The sequence below is a fragment of the Temnothorax nylanderi genome, unplaced genomic scaffold, assembly GCF_030848795.1.
Source record: "Temnothorax nylanderi isolate EJ_2023f unplaced genomic scaffold, tnyl_v1.0 TNYL_tig0018_pilon, whole genome shotgun sequence".
Classification (NCBI taxonomy): domain Eukaryota; kingdom Metazoa; phylum Arthropoda; class Insecta; order Hymenoptera; family Formicidae; genus Temnothorax; species Temnothorax nylanderi.
Genome location: NW_027249080.1, coordinates 296,611 through 323,977, shown reverse-complemented (window position 1 = coordinate 323,977; position 27,367 = coordinate 296,611). Strand labels below are relative to the sequence as shown.

At 47.6% G+C, this 27,367-nt stretch overlaps 1 protein-coding gene and 1 long non-coding RNA gene across 6 annotated transcripts in view; one reads left to right on the top strand and one right to left on the bottom strand.

The window, feature by feature from the left end:
• Positions 1 to 22,836, top strand: part of Sp1 (transcription factor Sp8) — an 80,008-nt gene extending 57,172 nt beyond the window's left edge. For 4 of the 5 annotated variants that reach the window (XM_071699341.1, XM_071699339.1, XM_071699340.1 and 1 more), the window contains 2 exons: positions 20,032 to 21,070; positions 21,139 to 22,836. In XM_071699341.1, the coding sequence (XP_071555442.1) occupies positions 20,065 to 21,070; positions 21,139 to 21,998 (1,866 nt within the window). In that variant the 5' untranslated portion in view covers positions 20,032 to 20,064 and the 3' untranslated portion in view covers positions 21,999 to 22,836. Of the gene's footprint in view, positions 1 to 20,031 lie in introns of all 5 variants that reach the window. The other variant, XM_071699342.1, reaches the window with a different exon arrangement.
• Positions 1 to 27,367, bottom strand: part of LOC139768798 (uncharacterized) — a 170,818-nt gene that overhangs the window by 91,794 nt on the left and 51,657 nt on the right. The window contains exon 4 of the long non-coding RNA XR_011717432.1: positions 2,745 to 3,117. This is a non-coding gene — a long non-coding RNA (uncharacterized lncRNA). The remainder of the gene's footprint in view (positions 1 to 2,744; positions 3,118 to 27,367) is intronic.

Below are 27,367 nucleotides of genomic sequence, written 5' to 3'. Positions count from 1 at the left end.
AATTTTTACGCTTTACAGACGTAAAAATTTATCAAGTTTCTGTATAGAAATTTCGTGTATTTCAACGACTTTCAGGCCAAATTATACGGAATAAAAACGCTATCTGCGGAAAATCACTCAGGGTGGATACTGGCAGTCGCCGCTTCTCTCGAGGTCTCCCCTCTGTCACGCCCAACGTGATACCCTAATGAATTATTTTCGTCGAGCACATCGTATAACTCGCGACGTGTAAACACCCTTTCGAAAGCTCACTCGTACAGCTCGTTCTGCTCGTCGTGTTGCACGAGGCCTAAAACTGGCAGATGTGCGGGGAGACAACATGGCCGCCGGGTGGCGGTCTGTGAAAAGTCGTCTTTAGGAAACCGTTATTACATATGATCGATTGACTTCGGTATCATTTAAGCGTCGACATGGACGTCGCGTCGCGCGCGCGGTCCTCCCTTTTCTCTCGTAAGAAAACGACACGAAAACAGCCGGCTATAATTTGCGTATAGGTGTGTGCAACGAGTTCGCGTGAAAAAACTTTGCGTGTGTGTACACACACACATGAGTTTTACAACTGTAATACCGAAATTGATCATAGACTTGACGTCTGGGAAAAACAGCCCCGCTGAGAAGTAAACGACGACGCGGCAAATAAAGTGATAATTTTTTTTTACACACAAAGCGTTTAAATATTGGACAGAAGGTAGAAAATTCGGGAAAAGAGCAAAGCGCGCATATTGTCGCAAGTTGCGTAATTCGCAGCGCCGCGATTATTTTGAAAAACAATATCTCGAGACGGAAAATGTTGCGTGTCGCGAAATCCACGCTGGAAAGCGAGCCGCGGGCTTAAAAAACGTCATCCGAAAGTGTAATCAATCCTAAACACCGGGAGAAATATGCGATAGACGAGGTTCCTCCAGTCGGATTGGCACGTCGCTTATATATTTCAGAGAGACATAAATTGTGTGAAATTGCAGGCTAGAGGATATTACACGGGGCGATATATTTATTGCTTTTTCAAAGTCGTCTATGTTACGGATGATTTATGCGTTTCAACGTATTAGAACCTCGAGTGAGCCTTTCTCGAAACCGGTCGCGGAACACGATACTCGCCATTACCCTTCATCCTTGCTTTCCCGGCTTCGATTAACAGCGCCGTATCTGCAAAGTGAATCGGTCTAAAAAACACTACGGAAGTTAATCTTCGATCGATGGTTGCGTTATTGATCGAAGTCTCGTGCACGACCGCGTTTCTCGTTTCGCAAGATCTTTCTTCAGAAAAATCCTGCTCGGGGAAAAAGTAAACTCGTGTGAATATATTTCGAAAAAAAAGTTGTCGGGTTATAAAAGTACACGACAAATTGAACATTATGACTGTGAAGACTCAGATGTGGCGGTAAAGATAACAGCGCATTTCCTTCTGGATAATAGAACTTTGCTACTGCCATTGATAAACCGTGAAATACATAAAAAGTCATCCACTCGTACAATATTTTATATACCAAGTCACGAGCAGACACTCGCGAAGGACACTTGTGAAAGGTCCGAACAACCTTTCTCTTTTGGTTCAGTTTGCTTGAAATGGACATTTTTATAAGAGTGGCGCCAACCGAAGGGAGAGAAAGATAAATTTTAATGAAAATTACGGCCCTTTTGAAGAGAAAAGGTACAACCTGACGTTCTTCTAAAACGAACGATAATCGAGGCGAGATTGTTAGTGAAATTTTGCGGATAGTCGTTGACCGCGGGAATCCCGTGCACAGGATATATCGACCACTCGCGGGATCCACACACGCGTTGTGTGTACCCTACGTACCGTTGCGCATCGTACGTACGAGCGCGGCTCGATCGAACCTGCAATTTGGCGTAGATACGCCCGTGCGTGTGGGTTTACCGGCCGCGTGCAGCGTGCAGCGGCTTGCACCGGGTTATACGTGCCTTCCGCCGGCCATCATCGTATCGCTCCAAGGTCCGATAATTGAAAAGCCAAGACTTCTCTCTACTCCCATCGCGCGCGGCTGCGAAACAATATTCCTCCTAGGCGCGCACGAGCCCCGGCCGCGATGGTACGTCGAATTACCGGCCATTATCGTGACGTATCATCGCCGGGGCAGCGTCATTCACCGGGGCCCGTGATGGGAAAGGACGAACAATACTCGATCTGCGGTCGACACCTCGAGGCTTTATCGTGTACCACTCAAGTAAAGTGGAGGGACGATTATTAACGACTCTCGCTGTGTGCGCGATTCTATTTAAGCCCCGCTAACTTTTTTATCGCTGAAAACAATGGGGGGGTATCTCTCTCCGCCGAGGCTGAAAAACGCTCGCGGCGAGAACGCGCGACGCGACTTTACGAATTTTAGCCCGCGTTCGAGCGCGGAGCTTAGCGCTCCTTCCCTCCCGGGCGTATCGGACGGTATCGATATCGCGGTCGCGCGCGCACGCGACCGTCCATTATATTCCTGTCGATCGTTGTAGGTACAAATCGTACAACGTACAGTACCGGCGAAGAATGAGTAATATCCTCGTTGACAGCTGATTGTTCGAACGCGCGTTGGCCGGAATGGCTGTTAACGATCTCGCTATATTTCGCCGCAGGAATTCTTAAACAACCGGACAATAGTACTCGTCGAGTAAAAACGAGCATAAACACGAGGAAGTTAGAGATTAGATTAAATTACATGTAATTTCTTAGGCAAGCATGGGTGTTCAAAGGAGAAGAACTTGCCGTTCGATAAAACTATTCCAAGTATACGCACCTGTCTGTACGGCGGCGCGACGTGGTTTTTCGCGTGGCGCTTGGCGGCATTTAGTACCGTGATTAGTACTATGCGAGTAATCGTTACCGGATCGGAGACCACGGACGCTCGTTGAAAGAGCACAATGAATGACGGGTACCAACGACGCTCGGCGGGACGCAGACGCCTCTACCCTTTATCCGGCGATGCCGGCCTCTCGGCACTCGGCTCTCGGCTCGACGGATAAAGGGCGCCTCCGCGGGAAGCCGTCTCCCCCGCAGCGTCGAAACCAAAACACCGACGGCATGGACGCGTCCAGTGTCGACCGCGATGATTTATCGCTCTTTCGATTGCGCGCCTTGCACCTCCTCGCTCTTCTCTCCTCGATTTCGATCTGTTGAGAAAATATAATTTTGATATTACAATTAAATATTACACAACATTCTATTTAACATCATTTTAAGTGTACACAGAGGAAAAAATGATATATCAACAGCATTAGTCTAATTGGAAATAATCTTGTTAATTCAATAACAGTATTAGTGAAACGATGGTTATTTTATTAAAAGAAATACTTATTTTATTCAAACAAAGCATGATTGATTTAACTATTGAATTAACAAGAGTATTGAATTATCAAGATTATTTCCAATTAGACTAATGCTGTTGATACATCATTTTTTTCTCCGTGTAGACATGTCGCAAAGTTTTCTTATGTTTATTCTTAAAAGGCAGGTTTTTAATAATAGATTTTTAAATAAAAATACTAGTTATATAAAATGATATATCTAATTATATATAATTATATATAATCCATTTTATTAAAAGTCTATTAAATTAAACTTGTTCACATGTTTGTATAATATGCACAGACACACGCATATATATAATAAAAAAGTTAATAATAGGTTTTTTAGTATAAAGTATTGGTATTTAAAAAAATCTGTCATTAAATTTTTTTTAATGCGAAGAAGGCGAATACTCCGTACGATATCAAACTATCGCTCATGCCGGCGGCAAACTTTTAGCCGCCACTGTACGTATACACGGTCGAACAAGGTAAAAATCAGGCTCGCAATCTGGATTCTCGTTCACGTTGGCCTGTCGTCCCGACCGACGTGCCGGCACCTCGGCGCGTCCCCGGTTTCCACTCTCTTCGCAGAGAGTGGCCCCCGACAAACCCCGAGGAGGAAGGAAGAATGGAAAACGCTCGCGTGACGAATATTCGACGCGTCCCGCAGTTCTATTCGCCGGCCGACGAGCCGTATTTAGCGTCGTCCTCTTTCGAGCAATTTAAAGCTCTTTCGCGCGTGGAGCCGGCCGACGACCTCTTCCGGGATTCTGACGACGACTTCCGGCATATTCCGCACGTGAAGAGGCCAGCCGCGATTTTCCTCTTTTAGCAGATGCATATATACGGTCGCACCTTGCGCGGCGTGGCGGTCCGGACCGCCCCGGGTACACGATACACACACGGCGGCGTGTGGATCGTTGCGTGCGGCTCGCGTGCGAAAGAGGAACCAACGAGTTTCGAGTAATCGCTGAGATAATTGCCCGGCGTGTTATTACCGCGGAATGCGGCGGATTTGATATTAAATCGGTCGCGCGTATATACGGGAACGGACGTGCGACGTCTGCCTTTTCCATCGCACGACAGTCGACGACGCCGTGTATGTGTAATCGCTCCTCCTTAACCGATCCTTATCCTCGCTTACGCGACGACGAGCCACGCCGAGCCGCTAACTCGAAAGAGAGAGAGAGAGAGAAAGAGAGAGGATATATCGCGTTTTAGAAACGCCAATAAAAGCGGAGTCGCTGGCGTAATCGTTACGCGTAATGATACTTGACCCACGGAGCCCTTCACGGAACCCCTCGCGGTCGGAAATTATTTCACATCATGCCGACGTTGAATTGTTTCGACCCGTCAACGAAGCGTTTGGAGTGGTTTGGAGCGAGAATGACGGCACGCATGCACGATACTGTCTGCGTATATCTATTTCGAAAGGATAGAAACGAATATACTCGTCAGGCCAGAAATAAATCTGTGACAGCTTCGTCCTCTCCTTTCCACATAATGCGCCGCGTAATAAATTACAGAAATAAGAGAAGCTTGTTTCGAGCAACGAGGCGTGCATGATTAATGAGTGGATGTTGTATCGATAACTCATAACGCCTTACGAACGACAAGTCAAATGGAATGTCTGACGGGAGTTTAAAGATTATGACTCGTGTTTCCACCGCACATTTAGCACTCAATATAGCTGTCTTGTTCTCGTCTCGTATTGACATCGCAAACAAACGTTACACCAGAACTTAACGTGTGGATTTTCAGGAATGCTTCAAACGTAATACTTTTGATAAAACAAACATTTCTTTGTCATTGTAAATTTTTGATTTAGATATTTACTGAATCCCACGTGAATTAACGCAGATAATAAACGCAATTTATATCCGACTAACGAGAGGAAAACGCGCGGTCGTAAAAGGTGATGCGGAAGATTGATCTTACTTGTGGCGTTGCAACTCGCCTATATTTTCGTGGAACAGATTCCGGGCGACGCTGACCGAGTCGACGAATCTAGATCGTATCGGGGATCTTACGTAGTTCGCGTAATAAGGAAAAAAGACGCGCTGAAAAGGCGCGGCAGGAGAAACCGGACTTGGCGAACGAGGGCCGGTCAACGGGACGCGACTCCGATTTTCCATCAGTTCAGCTCGCTCGCTCGCTCGCTCACTCGCATTCTAGCAAGCCGGATAATTTGCATTTCGGTATCCCTATCGCGCTCTACGTACCCCGAGGTGACGAATTATCCTCTCCGCGCATTGCGTAACGACCCCGTCGTCGTCGTCGTCGTCGCAGCCGATACCGTTAGATTTACGGATCGGATGGCGCTCTCGCCATGTTCTATTCCGGCGCGACATCCGCCAGTGAATTAGGAAAACGGAGTTCCCTCTGTCCCCTCTCTGAAGGACGACGCACTGCCGCGACGATTTATGAGCGCGTCCTCGAGAATCGAGGGAACGTTTTCTCGTTCGCTCATTTATGAATTTTTATGTAGGGGGATTCACATGGCTTTCCATGTTTAGCCGCTTATTTACGAAGCTCTTTATCATCGAGCATTAGATTAACCATCTCTGATAGGCAGCATCTCTTCTCTTTTAACATTTAATTTCTCTCTTTTTCCCCTATTAACGACACGTGTGTGCGTTAAAGATTTCCCAATATTGGATACTAACTAATACTTAACATTACGATGTGCTATGAAATATCTATAATGCTAATACTGTTCCGAAACCCATCTAACGAGATTAGCAGATAACCCCGAGATTGCAAACGCATTTCCGATGAACTTAATTTATTAGCTTACTAGTATGCTTTCGACGTATCCTGTATATCACATTGTCAGAACAATGTAATTCACCCGACAGTCAACGATTATTCAAACTTCCGTCGTGGCGATAAAATCGCCGAGAAGCGCGACGGTAAGCATCCACTCGCGTGCTCACGAACATTACCGCTCCTCCGGCACAACCATCTTCGGCGATCGCTCGCAATCTTTCCGCGCAATGACGATAATATATTTATATGCGGCTTGTCGATGCGTAGGTTACCCAGGGCGAACCGACCGCGACCGCGACAGATCTCGCTCCCACGGCCCGGTTCGCTCGCTCGTCCAACAAATCGTGAAACAATAAATCCGGTCGCGGGGATCACCCTCTTTACGAGGTCCTTACAGTCGGGGATGATGCCCCCTTTTGCGAGGGCGGGGGTAGCCTAATATGTCACAGTCTGTTGCAGAGCGCCCCGTCGGAGCTCGGTTCTCGAGAACGAGGGTGGCCCGTCATTTCGAGGGTCAACTTGCGATTAGATGCGCTCCTAATGGAGCGATTCAATAGCGACGATCTGATAAACCGATTCCACGCGTTCCTGGTCCCGTATTCGCGAATCGTATTAACCATGATCCTCATTTCACGAACTCGCGTCCCCAGGCGAATTTTACAATCGGCAGCAACGAGGATCGCGCGCGTGTCATCTCTTTAAATTAAATTTGCTGATAGTAAATCTTGTTTCCTGATGAAAATACCAACTGACAGCGGGACAACGTTCGATCCTTGCCCCCGAGGGATCGGTGGCGTTTTACGGTCGAAACCTCGCTTATGGAGTCGTCGGGAAGTCCAAGATGTAACGTCGGGAAAAATGATTTGCATAATTTCAAAACGCGCGATTCGCCGCGAGATAAGACGAACGAGCGAGGGTATCGCGAATCTACCGTGCGAAAGCACGATGAAGCAATAAATTTTGCGAAGTTGGCACGGAAGACACGCGAACCATTTTGTTCGAGATCCGGTCGATTCCGCCAGTACTGATATCTGTGCACGTACAACGCTCATTTTCGCGAATGTTAACCGCGCGACTACGGATACTAAACAATACAACGATAACTTTGCCTCGATACTTCAATATTTCAATATTTTTCGATAATTCATATGCACATTTAACATATATTATTCATTAATCTCTTTAGTTAATTGATTTGAATATCATACTGTTTACATCTCCATATATTTATAAATAGCTATATTTTGAATCATATAGGCTGAATCATCCTTTAAAGAGCAACATCATCGATGTACTGCTCTATTAAGTGCAAAATATTAATTATAATGCTACATGTTCAATAATAATCATATATAAAATAAGAAAATATCTGAAATTACGATCTCTCGTAATAGACAACGTGAGAAATATTTTTAATGGTGTTCAGTTGACTTTAATAACACAGTGACGTGCGTGTCGGTAAACTTTATCGCTTCGTCGACCGATGCCATTAAAGGTATTTTTCACGTCATGTCAATTACGCACACGAGCAAGAAACTTTCTCTAACGTACGTACCAGTTCTACCTTTTACCATTTCCATACTTGTCTTCATTATTTTTTTACTCTTGTGTACATTTTTTTCTAAACCGTTCTGTTCTCTTTATCAATCAGCTCATGTTGAGAATCGCGATCGCGATCATATCGGGCGATACGGGATATCCTAAATGACGAACGCCTGGATAATTTTTAATAGCGCCGTAATTCGCGATTTAAAATCGTTGCCGGTTAAAACGGACACCCTGTACCATGCGCTAACGAGATAGAAAGCACAGGTTCCTCTCAAGCACGGGTTACACGTGCAACGATTATAGGTATTACGCGCGTGTACCGATCGTAAAGCGTCTCGTTGGCGGGCGCTGAGGAAGAGGACCGCTTAATTCCGCCTTCGCTTTAACTCGCGGTGTTGCGGCCCTCCTAAATTACTGTCTGTAACACGACGCTTTTCGATATATTATTTAAATTTTTACGTGGAAACGCTTTTGTCTCTCGCGCGCGCATAATGCTCCCCGCGCCGCGCCGATCGAAACGTTTACTCTCGACTTTGAGCGCGATCGATGCCTCCTATCGCTCGCGCTGGTGCTCTTTCGTTCGACAAATCGAGATACACGCAACTAGGCAACGTTGAAGCTCGCGCGTCTCGTTCTATTCCGGTGATCTTTGCGTTAACCTTTTGACATTATCGGCTCGACATTACAAGTCGCTAGTGGAGCCTATTACGATTGAATCTTCGTGCCAACATTATTATCGATATAACGATAATAATAACGATATAACGCATCGTCATTTGTACGTAATGAATCAATGATACAAACGCCGGAAATTATATTATTACAATAAATAATGTATTTCATGCGTTTAACGCCAGAATTAACTCGCTGACGTTCACCACCGGGTACGTGTAAAGCGCACTTTCTTCGAGAATAGAGCCACCTGTTTCGCAACCGGGTAGATTTATAGTCCCCGTCAGTTACGTTCGCAGCGTGTTAAGTACGTCTATAGTCACCTACTTAAACGTGACAGGTCTATGGAAACTTCGCACAGTTCATAACTGGCAGCAACATCCCGGAATTCGATACTTATGTGATCATTATTAACTGACTCTCTTAATTCTTCGATAGACTATATTTGTCACAGTTGAAAGATCGCGGACTGACCATTCAAAGAAATCACGAAATGACGTCGAATTGATTCCGTTGCGGAAACGACCTCCTATCGTTGATGCTCGTGAAAGTTGCGCGATGCTTTACAAGTTCTCGAGCTATTTGCGAGGCCGATCTCGGAAGACCGCGCGCGCGTGTCTTTTTTGCTCGGAATATTATAGCGCCGAGACGAGAGGGAGAGAAAGAGCGCGCGGCTCTCCTCGAGAGATTGGATCTTTAACCGCTTTACTTTAGCGGCAGCTGCGTCCGGCCGCCGAGATGAACGGGTTCACGTGGTCTGCCAAAGGTGATTTAGTGCCAGTTTGTTGCCGTAACGCCGTTGGTAACACATCGCCCCGTTCGGCGAAGGCGAGGCGGCCCGGCTGTATTACTCGACTCGTAGACACGAGGATTCGCCGGGCGAGAGAGAGAGAGAGCGGGTCGCGTCCGCTGCTAAATTACCTCGTCGGCCCGACGCGGCGCTTTTGTTTATCCTACCGAACGACTCCGATAAGCCGACGTTTAAGGTGCGCGCGGGGAGGATCGCCACGCGGACCGGTCGCACATTAGGTAGTTCGCCAACGATCTTGTCGTATCCGCCGCGGTCCAAGTGCCACGTCGGTGGCCGCGATTAGACGCCAATCTCTCTCGCATCGAACGGGAGAAGGATGATTGCGACACGCAGGTGCACCGAGCACCCTGACATTCGTCGATCTATCGATAGATTATATCACGTTCGGAAAATGGTACTCGCTCCTGTGTATCCTGCAATTTTTTTCTATCGATCTATTCTTAATGATATATTTTTTCAATCCATTGGACCATGAGGGTAGATAAGAAAATGAATGCTTCGCGTAATAAAGTCATACTGGAAGGTACGCATTAACGTTAAAATGATGTTATCGCGCGGGCACATCTTTATGTCGCTCTGCCGAAAACGGCGCGCAAATACGTCCATCCCTGCTATCGCTTAAATTGCACGTAGAAAGTGGTAAAACCTGCCGCCGCACCGTGCGTGCGAATCTCGCGTGTGTGCTCTCGTGCGTGAGCACTCCGAGGGAACGGCGAGGCGCGGCGCGGCGGCCCGTCATCGCGGCTCCAATTCCAAAGTCGGCACCGTCGATCGTCTCGGGCGTCACATCGTCTTCAAGGCCGGCGACCGGGTCGTTCGCGGCGCTCGTTATCACCCCGGAGAAGTAGCACGCCGCGTAGATTTACCGAAGCGCCAGATCTTTATGACTTTTTAAGTGAACGTAAACATTTGCAGGTGCGCTGGCCCCGGCGGGCCCCGACGACGGTGGCGTGCCCCTTCGCTCCACGAGATTCCGCTTGTGATCGCGCGAGAGGCGGGCGCGTATCGGACGTGTATTCCGCGCTTCAATGTAACCTTCCGTCGTAAAAGGGCCACTTACGGCGATCACAGGCGAGCCGCCTGGCGTAAATTTATCAGCTCGTGCGCCGCATTCGCTCTCGTCCGCGCGTCTCGTTTGACTGCCGTATTCGTTCGGCCGGCTCTTTTGCGTCTCGTAAAACGTCTCCGCGACTATATTACGGCGCCGTCATCTATCGGTGGTCGTGCTCGGAAATGCCCCGGATAAATAATATCGCTCGGAAGCAGGTGATAACAGGAGCGGTGTGTGTGGTCGATCTTCAGGAGAACGTCGGAGTACTCTCCGTCTCTCCGGTCTTGTCCGTCTCGTGGACCGTTTGCCAGACAGATAATCGCATGCACATCGCAGAGATGAAAGCGACAAGAGTCACACGGATTCGACTCCACGCATGCAACTCTCGCGCAGCGAGCGAAAAAACGATCTCGACAACGTCGTACACGCTTCCATGAATTATTTAAAGTTTGTCTTCGAAATTCAGTTCACGAAGCGTGAATGTGGGAGAGCGGGTGTGCTCGTAATTACTTCGGCGTGCTCCCATGGACACGATAGTTATCAAATATTAATACGTACTCGTCTGACCTTCATCTATTCGCTATTATACCAGAAGGTTGTTACTGTTTCAACGTTTCTGTTCTAGGAGAAGTGTTATGTATTCATGCTAAAGTTATGAACACTTTATCGCTTAATAAAATACGCGGTGTACCGCATTTCCTCGTAAATGCGCAATAATGGAAAATCTCTGACGGAGAAACTACCTTAGCGTGAGAATTCACTTTCGAATAAATTATCCGTACGACGTAACGCCAACTTTTACAAAGAAAGCCGCGAATTCCGAAAATGATAATAGACATTCTTTTTTTTTCCTTTTCGAATGACGAAGGACGCATCGAACGGAGTTCTTCATCCAATCGATGGTAGCAATGGCGGGAGATAGCGCAAACCGTCTCGTTCCTCTTCTCGTTTCGCGATTCTCGCAGTAATCGAGAGCCATCGAGATCGTCGATGGACCGCTCCATCGTTTAAATGCTAATACAGGCCTAATTTATCGGCCTATCATTCTGCCAAGCAATCCGGCGTCGACGCTATTTACACGTCGATTCTACGTGGAACTTTCGTAATTGAAAGAAAGCCGCCGACCGGGACCACCGTGTAGCTGCAGCTATAAAACTTTGAATATACGAGGACGGGGAGGTTTTTCGGTAGACACGTCTAGGAGGGCGAACGATCGGGAGACGGACCGTGCTAGTCTACCTGAAACGGCTGATAAAGGCGTGCTTACGACCGCGCGCCTTTCACGCGTCATAATAAGGAGGCCGAGCCCGGCGCGCTATTCAGAAATTATTGTCGCTACGAGTCCCCGCGAGTTACAAACAGCTGTGAACGTCCACGAGAATGGAAGCGCATAGATAGAGAAATTTATTAAACGCTCCGAGACCGAGTGTCCTTTCGGAACATTGGGCAGGAATCCGTGGCTAGTATTTTCGAAATTATAATACGCACTTTACGACGCGATTGATCAGACGCGGTTAATGTAATTTGTAACACGTATAAATAACTGAATGAACATTTAGGAAAGCATAAATTGTACAGAGGAAAAATTAATGGACGACGTAAAATAATTGTTGTCCATTTCAGTGGTACATATATAAATCTCCCTTTCCATTTCATTTCTCTCGTCATGTATATAGTTAGAAAAGAGAATTGTTTAATTACATAATGTTCTATTGTAAAAAATCGTAAATGCAGATCTTATTTCAGTTACTTGAATAATTTTATTAAGAGCTTCGTCATTGCATCGCATTTTATCATATGGAGAGTTTTCAGATATCAGATCGAAATTGAATAGTGCATCAGTGAGTTAATCAACCTGTCCGGCTTAGTCATCCTTTGACCGCTACCGCATACGCTCCTACCCTATCTCGGTCAAATTGGTTTTATTTAGTCGAGTAGTTCCGCGCGGACCTCACGGCGGAGGAAGGTGGGAAGGGTTAACGAGAACAAAGTGAGCAAATACGGCGTAGCAGTGAAGAATACATCGTTAATAAATAAGAGCCCCTTGGTGGCTACCTACCTACCCAACACCATCGCCAGGAGGCAACTCCGTCTATATGCTAATGCACGGCTTCCGACGTACAACGCGTTTTGCGCTTTCCGTGCTTGATCCGCTTCCGTGCGAAGCTCCGGTATGAGCTTTGTCGAGATCTAGAATTACGAATGGCCTCCGATTCCGTGGGACTTCGAGTCACAATGAGCGCCGACCGATATATATATATATATATATATCGCTTGCCTGCCTCGCGGCGATATCTTATTAGAGCTAGTAGGAAATAGTAATAAATGGAGGATTTAAATGAAGAGGGCCAAACTCTTTCTGTATGTAAAAATCACATTTTGATGTATCGGCAGCATCAGCTCAAAGCGAAAGACTTTTAACGAGATATAAACGATGCATTTTTAATAATCTGTACATATCGCATATTCATGTATTCTCAATCTGTTAGTATTTTAATTAGATGCAATTTCAGGCAAAATACATGTCGGCGCTGCGTCCAAAGGATAAAAACTTTTCCTCGAATATGAATATTAGAGTGGGTGGCCCGAATATTAGTCCGAGACGTAAAAGTGGTGCTGCTAGTATACCTGACAGTAAAACTCGTACGAGATGATAAAACCTGTGCAAAGAAGCGCGGGTTTTTTTAATGGGGCGAGAATGTCTCCGCTCTTAAGGGGGTCACCGTCTTCCCAAATTAGAAGCGTTCCGCGGCGAGCGAAACGCGTTAAAACGGCTGGCCGGGCGATAGATCGGACACTCCGGCGCTAATTGGCTGCGGAATTTTATGTACCACTAAATTACTCTATGCAAATGTGCGGCTGCTTCCGTCGTTCCTCGACAAGGGCATTCTGGAAATGCACTCTCTCCACCGCGTGCGCGCGCGCGCAAGCAGGCGACGCCGCGACGTGCCCCTCGAGATTTACTCCGCCCTCATTAGCCTAATGAAGACGTAACGTTTGAAAAACGAGTCGCGATTTTTGCCGGAAATTGAGTGCGGCGTTATCGAACTTTTCGTCAACTTTGCGACTTTCTGATAACCGAGGATTCTTGTTCGGAAGTGCATTGGAATAACCGCGCACAGGAGTGCGGAAGGTCGGGAAGATGATACCGGTGTTAACTGGCTACGAGTTATAACCGGACCGCGTAATGCCCGCTTAATATTCAACGCCGGCGGGGGCGACGGATTTACGAGAGCTAATGAATTGGTAGTCCTTCTCTTCTGTCTGCCCCCCATTTCCATCCGCTTCTTTTTCACTGTTTGCCCAACGAACAGTTTGGCGCTCTCTTTAATCTTAATCTAAAAGTGCTAGTTTGTAGTACTTCGCTTACGTTACTACAAGGATCCATAATCGATCTTATTAATATATGAGAATTGATTAGTGATTGACAGAGGTAAAATTGATCACGAAATAGAGTATGCTAAATAGAGAAATATCTTACAATATTGAACCCGATTTACATCCTTACCCGGAAATCATTGGATCCAAGGGCGATTTGAAATTTGTCGAGGGTCCGCGGCAAAGGAAATAAAAAAATATTCGATGCCGTCGGGAGGAGGAGCAAAAAGGAGGCAAAGTAGGAGATGCCTCTCGGGCTATAGGATAGCCGAATAAATTTGGATAGCTCCCTGTTTTGGCCTCGAGCCACGGTTACCCGACGTAGACACTCTCGGACGTACGATCGGCTCTTTCGTAACGCGGCGTGCGAGAAGGGAATAGGAGACCTGGCTGAGAAGGGCGGCGAGTGAGGTATACAGGCGAGCCGCTCCTTTACGATGGATTTAATTAAAAAACATAATTTAGCAGGCAGAGGATAACAGGTAGCTCGGCTCCGGTGGGAACTAACGGAGGTTCCGTCACAGTGCGGCGCTGTTCGGCGCCGGCCTGCGGTCACTCATGAATAAGATTATTAATCCCGTCCTTTGCAGAAAACCTCCTCTTTTTCTCCCCTCTTCCGCGCCCTCGCTTCTCGCGCGTTTCCTAATATTCAGAAAAATTTATCGCGCGTAATTTAATTTGCTAATAATTATTTATGAGCGAACGATACGACAGACAGATAAGACGTATTACTTAATTCTCTTTCATTTGAGATCTCCGGTATTAATAAACGTCTTGCACGCGCGGTGTTACGACGAGAGCGCTGCCGTGGAAATGGTCTCCGAGTTGCAGATAGATTTGAATTCTATCTTACAAGCGTCGTGGAAAAATTAGTTTGTTCGAAGTTCTCGAGCTCACGAGATTCGAGCAATCTAGCCGTATATAGTGTAACTCGTTAATGATCGCTGTCGTTGATGCTAGGCGCGATACGCCGCGTCCCTCGTGTAACAAACGGTCGCTGGGTGGACCTCGGGCGGCTTAGATGGGCCGAGTTAAAAATCCATTTGTTGGGGACGCGGTCAGTGTCGCGCGCGAGATTAAAAGAGAAGATACCGACGAGAGCAAGAAAAGCAGCGCCATTTTGTCGAAAGGAGGACCGACGACCTCGCGGCTAGTTTCTCTCCCGTATATAATGGCAGTCGCGTTGCGTGCGAATATACAATTTTGTTCCATCGTTCCATCGGTCGATCGAGGGGTCCGGGTTCGCGAAGCCGGAGAAACGAGGCGGAAGGAAAACGAGGTGCCAGTCGCCAACGTGAAAAGATTTTCGCAACTATTAGGCAGGAGGGGGAGAGAAGCCGCGATTATTATATGTGAGAGCGCGCTTGAGCGACGTATGAACTACACGACTGAAAATTTATCTCTCGCGGCGTTAATCTGCGTCGAATTCACTTTGGCTCAACGTCATATCTTGGGCAGAATTTGGACAATATTGCATGACCTATATGGACGCTACGTGGATAGTGCTATCACACAATTAACTTTATAAATGCAATGAGGTTGCTCAAATAACGCGTCTTGTAACCAATAGGAAAAAGTTTTTATTTCTTTTTTTTTCAGCTTACGAACTATCATCGTAACGTGCAATTCTACGTCACGCAACATTGCTGCAAAGTAGAAATTTCTGCTACTAGTTAAACTTTGTATTCTTACTACTTTGATATCGCCATTCGCATTCGTACGAATATACGTACGGTAGTACGTACTTTTTAACTCGATCATGCGTATTAAATCTTAATTTACACTTCAAGATAACCGCGAAGAACGGAGGAAAAGGAGTATCGGGAAAAAGAGCGAGAGGGAGGGAGGAAGCCACGAAACGACGTAGGGAAACAACGTAGGAAACGAGTATATCGAAGTCGACGGCCAGTCCGATAACGAGAAAGACGAGCGAGGCAAAGCGAACGTTTTTATAATCGCGGCAATTATCTGCGAGGCCGACGTCGAGCGTATATAACTCTAGCGCGCAACAGCTTCAAGGGGCACCGCTTCTTATCGGGACACTGGGCTGCGTGCCGGCGCGGTTGCATGCGGAGGCTGATAAACAAATAATTAGCATTCGAAGTAACCCGCATTCGTACTATCGCTGGCATCGCTCTCCTCGCCAAGGGAAGGCCTGCCCGCGTAACCCTTCGTTGACGTACGTGCCCAGCGCGCCCGACCCGACGAAGACCTGGCCGTCCTGGCCACGTTCAACGTGCAACGGCATTCCGTGCCGTCCGCTACATTTCGCCCGAGTTGTACCTCGGACGAGTAATTAGCGCGGTATGGAAATCGCGTTCAACAATTCGACCGCTCGATCTAGGTACATTTCTTTCCCCCGCGTAAGCGTATCGAGATTGTAAAGAGAATAATGCCAACGAGATCGTTTCAGGCAGAAGTAATAATACCATTTTAAATTATAATCCGATGGTATGCACCGTATCTGTAACATGTTACAATTTGCATGGTAATAATAGTTACGTTACTTATTTACGTGATTTGTGAATAATTTTACCCCATTTTTCACTCGCAGCACGAAATAAATCACCGTACGTTATGTGATAAATATGAAATGGATTACATTTTAGGATTAATTAAGGTTCCCCCTCTTTCCTGAAATATCTTAAAATTATAATATATAATATTTTAAAATATAAACAAGACTACTCTTAAACATACTATATACTTGTATCAGGTACCGACTTAAAAAAATTTTTCCAGTATTAACAAATATTAATATTCATCTTCACAATGAAAGTAAAATAGCGTCATATCGTAATAGAGTAAAACATTTTTTACGATCTATAAAAATGGCAAAAGGAACGCGTATATGGAGAGAGGTAATGAGTATGATTCAGTTAAACATACAAAACTAGAAATTAAAATACGCAAAGTTTGACGTGGTGAAGTAGTTGGTCAATACCACTCATGGTTGGGGGCTGCTCAATGCAGGTGGATCCAATCAGAAACTCGACCATGCCGGCTCGGCAGGTGCTTGGAGATCGCGGTCAATGGCTCTCGAGAACGACCGACACTTTTTACACCGAAAGCAGAAAAGAGCGCCGACTAATTTTGCGCGGCGCTCCATTATGGTGCCACGAAGCAATCCTTTTTCCACGGTTCCGTCGTTCTTTTAATTGTCTCCGGCTAATTCGACGACAACGATTTGATAGCAGAGATAAATTTTTAAGTCGTTTCTCGAATGACTTGCGTTTTCGTAGAAATAAAAATTTGTAACCGCCGTAAGCAAGAGAGATATATTTTCTTGTCTTTAAAAAAGAAAACATTTTCTTCTTACGCGTTTAAAGGGGGGGGGGGTGGGTTATTCGGATCAACTGGACGGATTCTCGATATCTTTGTTAGCGTGCATGCATAAAGTACCGATCAACGCGCGTCTCGCCTGATGTGCGAACGAGGGTTCTCTTCGAGCTGAAAGGGGAATGAAAGTTTGACACGGACGTCGGATGCGGTTCGCCACGAAGCTCGACCGGTAGACACCCCACGGTTTGTTGCTTCGCACCCTCGCTGTCGGGTCTTTTACCTCCCTCGCATTCAGCTGTCACGTGGCTCGTGCTCGAACGATCGCCGACGTTTCCGCTTTATTTTCCGCCGTCCGGCGCCGCGTCGCGTCGCATCGGGTGTCGAGTGACCGATCTCGTTAACGATCTCGTGCGGCGGTCGATACTTCCTGGCACGTTCGAGGCCTCGCCGCGCCGGTCGGGAAGCAATCGCGCGACGCCTTGGCGCGAATGAGTTCTCGGAAAAAGATCCGAGCCGGCACAGACGGGACGAGGCGAGACAAGCGAGGATTCTTCGTTTTAATTTATGCGCGGCGTAGCTCCAGGCATTATTAGTCCTAGCTGGCTACGAGGGGCGTGACGTCACGCGGCTAAAACAAAGGATCCTACCGGTGCCCATTTCACGTCGGCGGCTCCCTTTTAACCGTGCCGACAGGAGGGTGCGAGGGACCCGGGCCTCGCCGGTGCCGGTGCTGATAGTTCGGTACTCTTTACGCTCCGTCAATTTCGTACTACGCACTTTTTCACCTACGCGATCGTCGCACTTCCGCCAACACGATTGTTCGTTTGACCGAACGATCTCTCGCGATTAATTCCAACTTGAGGCTGAGTCAGCTCAGAAGCTATTGATATCTCATTACGAAGAAAGCGCGTATCGCGGTAGACGAAAAGAGTGAGAGGCGGTAGGCAGAAAAGTGATAATAGCCGCGAATCGTGATCGAGACGGTTAACGCGTACGCGCGCAACGCGTCATGGAGGGCGTGTATCCACGCGTAGGGTTCAGCGATGGAGACTGTGGAGGGAGCTGATCGCGAGGGACGTCGTTGTCTCCGCAGGCCACTGTCATATTGTCCCGGCGGATCGATACGTGGCCTGCCTACAACCTGCACTCATCGAGCTTGAAGAGGGCGTGGCTCGTACACCGGCGGAGAGACACTCAACCCCGTTGCGATCTCCACCGCGCTAAACCTTCCGCCTCCCTCTCGACGTAAAAGCGGGAGAGACGATTTCGTCCTTTCAACCCTCCGCGGAAATTCTCCCGTGCCAGTCGTCACCCTCTACGACCTCTGCGTCAACGAGCGCTACCATTCGTCGAGAGCATCGTAACGGGGAGCAATCACACAGCGCGTTCGGAGATTTTTCGGAATAATAACTCTCGGTACCTTTCGACGTCTCGTTCAAATGTAAACTATAGATATCTCGCTCGATTCGCAGCTTTCTCGAGATGTAAATCGTTTTTACAAACGTATCTACATTTTAACACTTGGTTATTTAACTTATTATTACTTTAAAGGTAACAGTGTACTAAATCACCCGGAAAGCCTTGAAACGGCGCTTCGTACACGAGCGCAACCTAAATAACGACCATATACAATAATATGTCATGTTACCGCGAAGAAATATGAGCGGGACATTTGTTGTACGCGTTGATGAATGATCGGGGCAACCGAGCAGGACTCCGAATCTCTTCGAAGGATAGATCGAGCGTGTGGTGCGGCCGCGACTTCTCCGTTTTTCCTTTCTCTTTCCCCTCTCGCGCCCTCTCTTTCTCTCTCTCTCTCTCTCACGTCTCTTCCATCCTGGAAGGGTGCGCGCGTTCGTTGTCTTTCGCCGGTGTTGCTGGCGCAAGGTTGAATCCACGTGGGGGCGTGTCGCCTCCATGGCGCCGGCTGCTAATGGCCGCGCGGCCCTCCAGACCTTAATTTCCTGCCGCTTCCGCGGACCCTCTCGCTTTTACCTCTCCGCGTCTAAATCCGCTTCGGGACCTCTCCTCTTCAGCCTCCGGCCCTTCAGTAGCCGCCGACGCTCTCCTTGTCCTTTCATCCCCGCGCTACCCCCGCGAGCGATTTGCATGGAGCTGCTTTTGATGAAGTTCGTTATCTAAAGTTTCAGAGTCGGCTTCTGCCGTTCGCTCTAATTTTTAACTCGCACACAAATTGCGTTCCCTCTAATTCCTCGGGCCGCGTGTGCGCGAAAGGAGCACGAGTTCTCGCAAGTTTCTCGGAATTGGAAGGCTCATTGAAATCTGCCGTGGAATCTACACACAAATTGTGCCGAATTGAATTTGCTCAATTTGCATCGAGAGTTCTCATCTCATGCTTCTATCACAAATTATAATTCTTATCTCGTTGCCGGTCGCATATTTACGCGATATCTCAAGCGAGTTGATCTTGATCTTCTTCATACTTGTTTCCAAGATCCCAGTATTTTCCCACGTTATTTCGGGTCGCTTAATCATGGTATCATGGAAATCGTACGTCGACCTTGTGCTTGATTCGAGAACAATTTGCATGAAAGCGGCCTAAGGTAGAGCGGTCGGTCTATCCGGGTCTCATTACTTTCAGCGACTAATCTTGGATCTCTTCTAGGATAGGAGCGGCAATTTAGTGTCATTATATGCCCTTAGGGGAAGACTTTCCTCTTTCTCCCTCTTCTTGGGCCTGGGCCCAGACCGGGACTACTTTTTAGATCGATTTAGACGCGGCGGGGCGATTATGGGCGTCCACCAACCGCCAGATTTCGATATTACGACCCGCGCTAGCACGAAAAAGTATCCCGATAGTCCCGTGAATCGATACGCGCGATACGTAATTCGCTCCAGAGTTGTTATTACCGATTTGCGTAATCGCACCGACGAGATTGCGCCATAACGAGCGTTTCCGACGTTAAAAAATCCCGAAAAGAACTGGTAATATGCGCGCGCGCGAGCGAGCGTGTTAGCACATCGTTGTAAAGCGAGATCACGCATGCCCGTAAACATTCGTCGCTTTTAACAAAGAATTTGTCACGTTTATAATCCTTGATATAAATCTAGTGCAAAAGCAATATTAGCTCGAATTATACTTATCGCGTCACACGGACAATGCATGTTTTAAAATAAAAAAAATCATGAGATATCAATAAGCCTTTTTCTTACACAGTGAAATTATGATCAAAGAGTAAACATAGATTTTTCAATTATGTTACAGGATCATCCGGGACTACGAGGCACACCTCTGGCCATGCTGGCGGCGCAATGCAACAAGCTAAGCAGCAAGAGCCCGCCGCCGCTGGCGGACGCAGCCGTGGGCAAGGGTTTCCACCCCTGGAAGAAGAGTCCGCAGAGCAGCGGCAGCTCGCCACAGCACACCGGCGGGGGAGGCGGCGGCGGAGGTGGAGGAGGCGGCGGGAGCGGTGGGTGCACAACGACGGGAGTGAGCCAGAGACCGACGGCGACGAGCAGCGCCGGCAGCACGACCGGTGGTTACGCCAGGGCGCCGGTGACGTCTTGCGCCTCGACCGCGCCGCAGTATGGTAGCGAATTATATTTCCCTGGAACGGCGAGCGCCCAGCCGGCCGGCGACCCGCATCACCATCAAAGTAGTCTTCTGGGCAAGGTCGAGGGCGCGACCCTGGGCTCGGTGTACGGCAGGCATCCGTACGAATCGTGGCCGTTCAACGCGATGCCGGGCGCAACGCACGGTGGAATTAAAGCGAGCGACGGTTGGTGGGACGTGCACGGCGCCGCAACTGCCGGCGGATGGCTGGACGTGAGCAGCACCGTCGGCGTCGGTGTCCACGCGGCGCAAATGGCCAATTATTCGGCCGACTACTCGACGAGCCTAGCGCTGGCCGGCAATCACTTGCTGACCACAGCGACGACGGCCGGCCACAATCTCCTGCAAGATACGTACAAGTCGATGCTACCGGGCGGGCCGCCCGGATTTGGACTCCATCACCACGCGGCCGCCACGGCCGGCGCCGTCGCCGGTGCCGGAAGCCCTCAGGGCAGCGGCGGCGGTGTCGGCGTCGGGGGCGCCGGCGTTAGCCAAGCGCCCTCGCCGCGCTCGCAGAGACGCTACACCGGGCGCGCCACCTGCGATTGTCCGAATTGTCAAGAAGCCGAGAGACTCGGTCCCGCCGGCGTGCACCTCAGGAAGAAGAACATCCATAGCTGCCACATACCGGGGTGCGGCAAGGTCTACGGGAAAACGTCGCATCTGAAGGCCCACTTACGGTGGCACACTGGTGAGCGACCGTTTGTTTGCAACTGGCTTTTCTGTGGCAAGCGGTTCACACGTTCGGATGAGTTGCAGCGGCACCTTCGAACCCACACCGGCGAAAAGAGATTCGCCTGTCCGGTCTGCAACAAGCGGTTCATGCGCAGCGACCATCTCGCGAAGCACGTCAAGACCCACAGCAGCAGCAGCAGCAGCAGCGGCAGCAAGGGCAAGGGGGGAGCGGGGAGCTCGTCGGCCGAGTCCTGCTCCGACAGCGAGGACAACGGGAGTCAGCAGAGTCCCACTTCCAGCTCGGTGCCGCAGCCGCAGCCGCCGCAGCAGCCGGCTCAGGCCCAGCAGCAGCAGCAACAGCAGCAGCAGCTGGCGGTAGCGGCGGCAGCGGCGGCGGCGGCGGCGGCAGCGGTGGTGGCGGGCCAGGACACCAGCAACACCACCTCCCCCCAGACCACCACCACCACTCTCGGCCATCAGCCGACAACCCCCATGACTCCAATACAGATGACCCCGCCGCCTCTGACCCCACACCATCCCCACCACCCGCATCTCCCGCCTCTAATGCACCATCCTCATCATCACGCAACCTCCGTCCCGGCGGCCCACCACCCGCACGCGGGGATGAGCATGCACTGAGCCCGGTGGGGCCCGGAGCCGGTGCCTGCAGTACCGCTGCCGCAACGGCCCTGGGCTCCCCCCTATCCTACCCCCTCAACCTGAACCTCATGCAGAATCACTCGACCATCAATCCGTCGACTCCCCATCACCACCATCAGCAACACCAGAATCATCACCACCACCATCACCATCATCATCACCCATCGCACCAACAGCAGCACTCGCGACAAAATAACTCCTACTCTGTGCAACAGAATCCTGGCACGCCGGGGACCGCGCAGACTCCCTCACCCTCGTCCCCCGCGCCTGTACATAGTCTCTAAGCGGTTACGAGCGCACTTCGCGTCCAACAACCGGTCACAATCCACCGCACGTCCGTCCGCCGCGATCATACACGCAGGCACGAATGATACATAACACGTAGACACGAGTACATACACGGAGGTACATACACACGAATCTGACTCCCCGTCCTGGTATTCTGACTATACGGAGATGGTCCTCGTAACGCACGCACGCGGATATTTCAGGATTTTTTTATTTGTACATAATATATATATTTATATATATAGGGCGCGAAAGAGAGAGGGAGAGAAAGAGAGATGATATTATATTAATTAAGCGGTGTAATGATGTGTAAAAAGAAGTAACCCGTATAAATATATAAATATAAATATATATATATATAAATATATAAATATATATATATATACATAAAGCACTGTCGCGTTGTACCATACACCGACAAAACACTTCGCGCCCTGCCCCGACTCTTCTCTTCCGTTCATTTTCGGAAGGCGAGAGACGGAACGAATTAAAGAGAAACGACCGTGGAGTATGGACACGGACAGGTTCCAAACGATTTCATACCACACAGGGCCTTGAACACTGTCTGACGAGAAAGTGATTTTCCTTAGTGAATTTAAAATTTTTTCCAGGCAATTTGTTGATTACGTTTGGAACTTGGACTTGAACGATAACTCATATCAGCCCACCCTTTGGATGTAGTATCGCACTATTATCAATGAATTATTATTAATTATTATTAATTATTAATTATTAATTATTACTATTAACTCTTCTTTATTACTGTATTATTATAAAAATTATAAATTCATTTTAAAGTGAGAAAAAGGAAATAAATAATGCTTTTGTGAATAACGACGACTCTATTCGACTTTCACTCCATTCACGAAGCTCGTCCCTACCGCCCAATTGCCGACTTCCTATTGCAATCTATGAAAAAACAGTCCGCACTAATTTCTATTAACTCCTGGCTCGACCCTCGCTCTTGCTGCCGCTGTTTATTAAGGTGCAACCCGTGCGCGTGTCAACCTGGATTAATTTATCTTCCTCGCCTGCTAAACGTGATTCCTACGCACGAATTGAAAGTAAGTTCATTCATAATTGCTTTGCGAGTACAACGCGTATGCGCCAATAATGATTTTTAATTTTGACACATATAGATCTAAATATTCGCGATGAAGAGTCCTGTAGTCTGACGCTAGCGAATATTATCCTCAATGTATCAACAGGCCGACAAAGAACGACACTGAGTGGAGAACACGGCGGAGCACGAGCGGGACACGAGCTTCTGGGACGATATTATCGCACGGGCCGTTAAATCCCAGATCCTGCCAACCGTGAAATGTCCCGTCATAACATCGGGCCTCCCCCACTTTGTCGTGCCACTTTATTTTCCCGCTCCAGGATTTTATTTCGACCTTCGCTCCCCGTTCGCAGATTTCGCCGATCACCGCGGCGTCGGGCATCGCCTCGCGAGTGCAAGGGAAATGCGCCCGATACGTGCTTCAGCTTCTCGATCTTATTAGCGAGAATGACTCGGCTCGCCTCTCTCGGACCTAAACAGTAGAGTAGCCGCGTCACGCGATCATTAAGCTTCTATAAAGTTGATTCTCCCGAGCATTCTGGCCGGTCATAATTGATTACAACATGCGCAATATTCTTCAAACAATGACAGCAGAAGCAACAATTCGTGTCAAGAGACAATTGCATGTTTTTAAAACATAGATACGTTTTGCAAATTAATGAAGCAATTATAGAAAAATGATCTTTCATTCTCGGATGCGGCTAGAATAAAGTGTTTACAAAGGCGCCGCAAAGTTGGTACAAAAAACTTAATAAACTTCTAATGTAAAGACGGAATTCATGTTTCACCGAAGGTGCGGTGCCGCGGAGCTGCAGATTCGACATGCCCTGACGAAGACACCGCAATAAACAATTTTCAAGCGCGACGCCATAAACTGGATCAATATGGCAGAGATTACGAAATAAGATCGTTATGCAAAGCAGTCGGAGAGGGTCGCGCCGGGGTTGCGCCGCAGCAATTCGCGGGGGGTGCGGTTAACGTCTAGCGGCAAGCGTGCAAGCCCGGGGGATGGCTTTTTCGGTGATTTAACCGAGGAGGGTGAACGTTTGTTATTCAATTTGCAACCCCCTCGGTACCAGCCACTGCTCACCCTCTACCCACAGATCATCGCGCCTTTACGACCATGGCCGTACGCTCCTAATGCAGGAAGCATTCTTCCTCGCTCGAGATATAGCGATTGGTAGGTATTCTACGCCGCTTCAACTCTTCCGCACTTACGTAACTACTTTATCCTCCATTCCATTATTTGTTTCACGGAAGCTGACGACAATCGTACGTACATCTGCTGCAACATGCTGAATCTGTGCTGTACTCAGAATCACTACAGTTATAATTCATCAAATAAAATATGCATTGTGTTCTGTAAAATAAATTTTTAAAAAATTCGAAGAAAATTTATTTTTATTCTGTATCATTATCATAATCTTTTGTTTCCTTTGAAGTATCGTATTACATCTACTGTATTTCTAAACTAACGTAACTATTTATATAATATTAATGTTTCGATAAAATTTTAATATTTAAGAAGAGAGTAAGTAATCTTCAATAAAATACTGTTTTAAAATATTTAATAGACTTGGCATAAATATCATTTTACTCGTGTACTTTCTGTAATTCTTCTAAAAAAAAGTAACCACACATCCTTGCGATTATTAATAACCTTTCATCAAAGAGTGTTCGTACAAATTACGATTCGAGATACAAATAGAATGATATTTAATTAACTCGAGACACATGTTAACGTATAGTTTTATCGTAATTTTTTTCGTAACTCGCGCTCGTATTTATGTATGCCGCGTACGCGCACCAATAAATTAAAGGGAAGGATTTTCCTTCGGGAGATATCACGTCTGTCCAGTTGCTTGCGAGTGAATAATTAGGCGCGTGCGAGTGTCACGTCCGCGAGACCGTTCTCAAGGCTCGGGGTCATTAGATCCGTCTGTTCTTTCGAACGTGTTGCGATAATAAAGGTCGCGCACCGTCACCAGACAAAGACACCGCTGTGCGATTAATTTCACGGCGGTGCGCCCCATCGCGATACAATTGAAACGAATGGAGCGGCGGGAGCGTTTTATGAAGCCGGCGGAACGACACTTTGCTCGCAAACACTCGTCCCGCGCGGATCGCGCTCATCACGATCTATAAATGGATTACGAATGGCAGAGATGTACCGCACAACCGGGAGAAGTAAATTGAATACGTTGCACGTATCATTTTGCTAATATGAAAATAATAATTTAATTAATGTAAAAATAACAATTATGGATATGGAAAAACGACAGGTAAGTAAAACCATTTTTATTTTATTTTATTTTATTTAAGAATTCAGTAATAAGTGTCTCAAGTCAATCGGTTTCTCCGAAAACAAATTAGTGAATGACGGAGAGAGAGAGCAAAGTACTAAGTAGAGAGATGACGGAAAACTGAATGGCACTTTGAAATTTCACACCGTGATGTCGGCAAAGCTTAGTAAAAAAATACGACAAAGGAGCTCAAAAGACTCGTCGTTTCTCGCCCCTTCGAGGTCTGTTAACAAATCTCATGATCCTAACGATTTGACTTCGGTTGGGGATACCACGGTTAAAATTTCAAAAGCGAAACCGCCTCTTTCTCGACCTCACCGCAGACTGGAGTGTCTAGGGAAAAGCGAGAGGCGCCTTTCGTGCGGTAAAAAAAAAGTTGACGTATCGCTGGTACATGATTCACGATAAGAACTCATGATACTTTTGTCTTTCATGAAAAATAGGAAGTGCTTGCTGAAAAACTTTATGATAGCACGCATCTCGAAATAATTTTGATTATCATGTCAAACAATATGCTTCTCATCTAGATTCGTTACAATATTATTCGTGAAATTTGTTAAGCGTGAACGAGATGGCGAGCGTAACCAACCTGTCGAATGGGCGAACAGATTAATACGCTAATCCGAACCGGTTGTAAAGCCGAGGGAAGACTGCGCAGAGAGGACTAACGAGGCTATGGTTAGACCCACGGTTTATGGACATATGGTTAACACAGTTACATGTAGTTTGCTGGAAAAGCTGAGCGACACACATGCGTGAGGTAGTACGCAACTTCAAAGGCCGCCGTTTTCAGGCGCACGCAGACGCGCGCGACGTACACGTGCTGGTATAAGAGAAGCACGCGAGTCCTGTTACCAAAGTGCCGCGCACTCGAAAAATCCGGGATCCGAAAGACGGGATCAAGAAACTGAGAAAGCTGGCGTCTGAAAAATCAACTCGAGCTTGAATATAGAGAGTCCTTTTAATTTAAAGACCGCCGATTATATTAACGACACATACTGTATAAGACGGAGAGTGTGATTTATTATCACACAACTGTTTAAAGAATTTGACGCGCGCGCGTGCGTGAGTGTATAAAATATTGAAGTTCTTATAAATTATTAATGCTACAATATTTCCAGAAATTTTTGTATTTTTATATACTTTATTACGAAGTAAAACAGCCTTGCGTCTCTTGCGAATGAAGTAGTATATATCTCGGGAAATCAGACAAATAACGTCATCCGACACGAGCGATCGATGCGCTCTCGTGTTCGACATTGTCGAACAGTCGAGTCTAATGGGCAAACAACACCGAACATTCTGACGCTGTCATAACGAGCGTCGGGCCGACCATCGCATCGCGTCGCGCCGCACTGAACAGAAGCGACCGAGAGGAGGCAATCCTGTAACGCAAGGCTGATAACATTACCGTCCGATTCGAGTTAATTGCTCGTCGTTAGAGGTCATTAAAGTATCCGGTTGGTTCACGCGACACTCGTCGAGGGGCCTCAGGGACGCCGCCGGTATTCCTCTGGGCCGGCTAACGAATCACGTCGCTCCCGCAATCACCTCGTTACGCAAGCTTACCCTAATTGAAGCGAACGGCCGTGGATAATTATCGAGCGCTGTCAATTTCGATATCGAAATTCGTTATTCGTTCGCGATCGGCGCGATCCAGTCAATATACGTGGCGCGTCTCTGCATCACGATTATGATGCGGCTGCTTTTAATCACACGAGGTGGATTTAAGAGCCGGCAACTGCGTGTAATTAAGCGTCCCGAACGAGCGAGACGCGCTTATATCGCATTTGTCGACATTTGCTTTTCATTAACACGTTGCAGTTACGATTAAAAAAAAAAAAAGAGCGATAGGATGAAAAGTAACTGCCACTAAGCAGTCGAGATTTGCAATTATAAATGACTTCGTCTCGATAGGATACGCGTCACTTATACCGAGGGAATCGCAATTCAATTTATCAATATTCTTACGTGCTTACGTTTTAACGAGAGAAAAAGA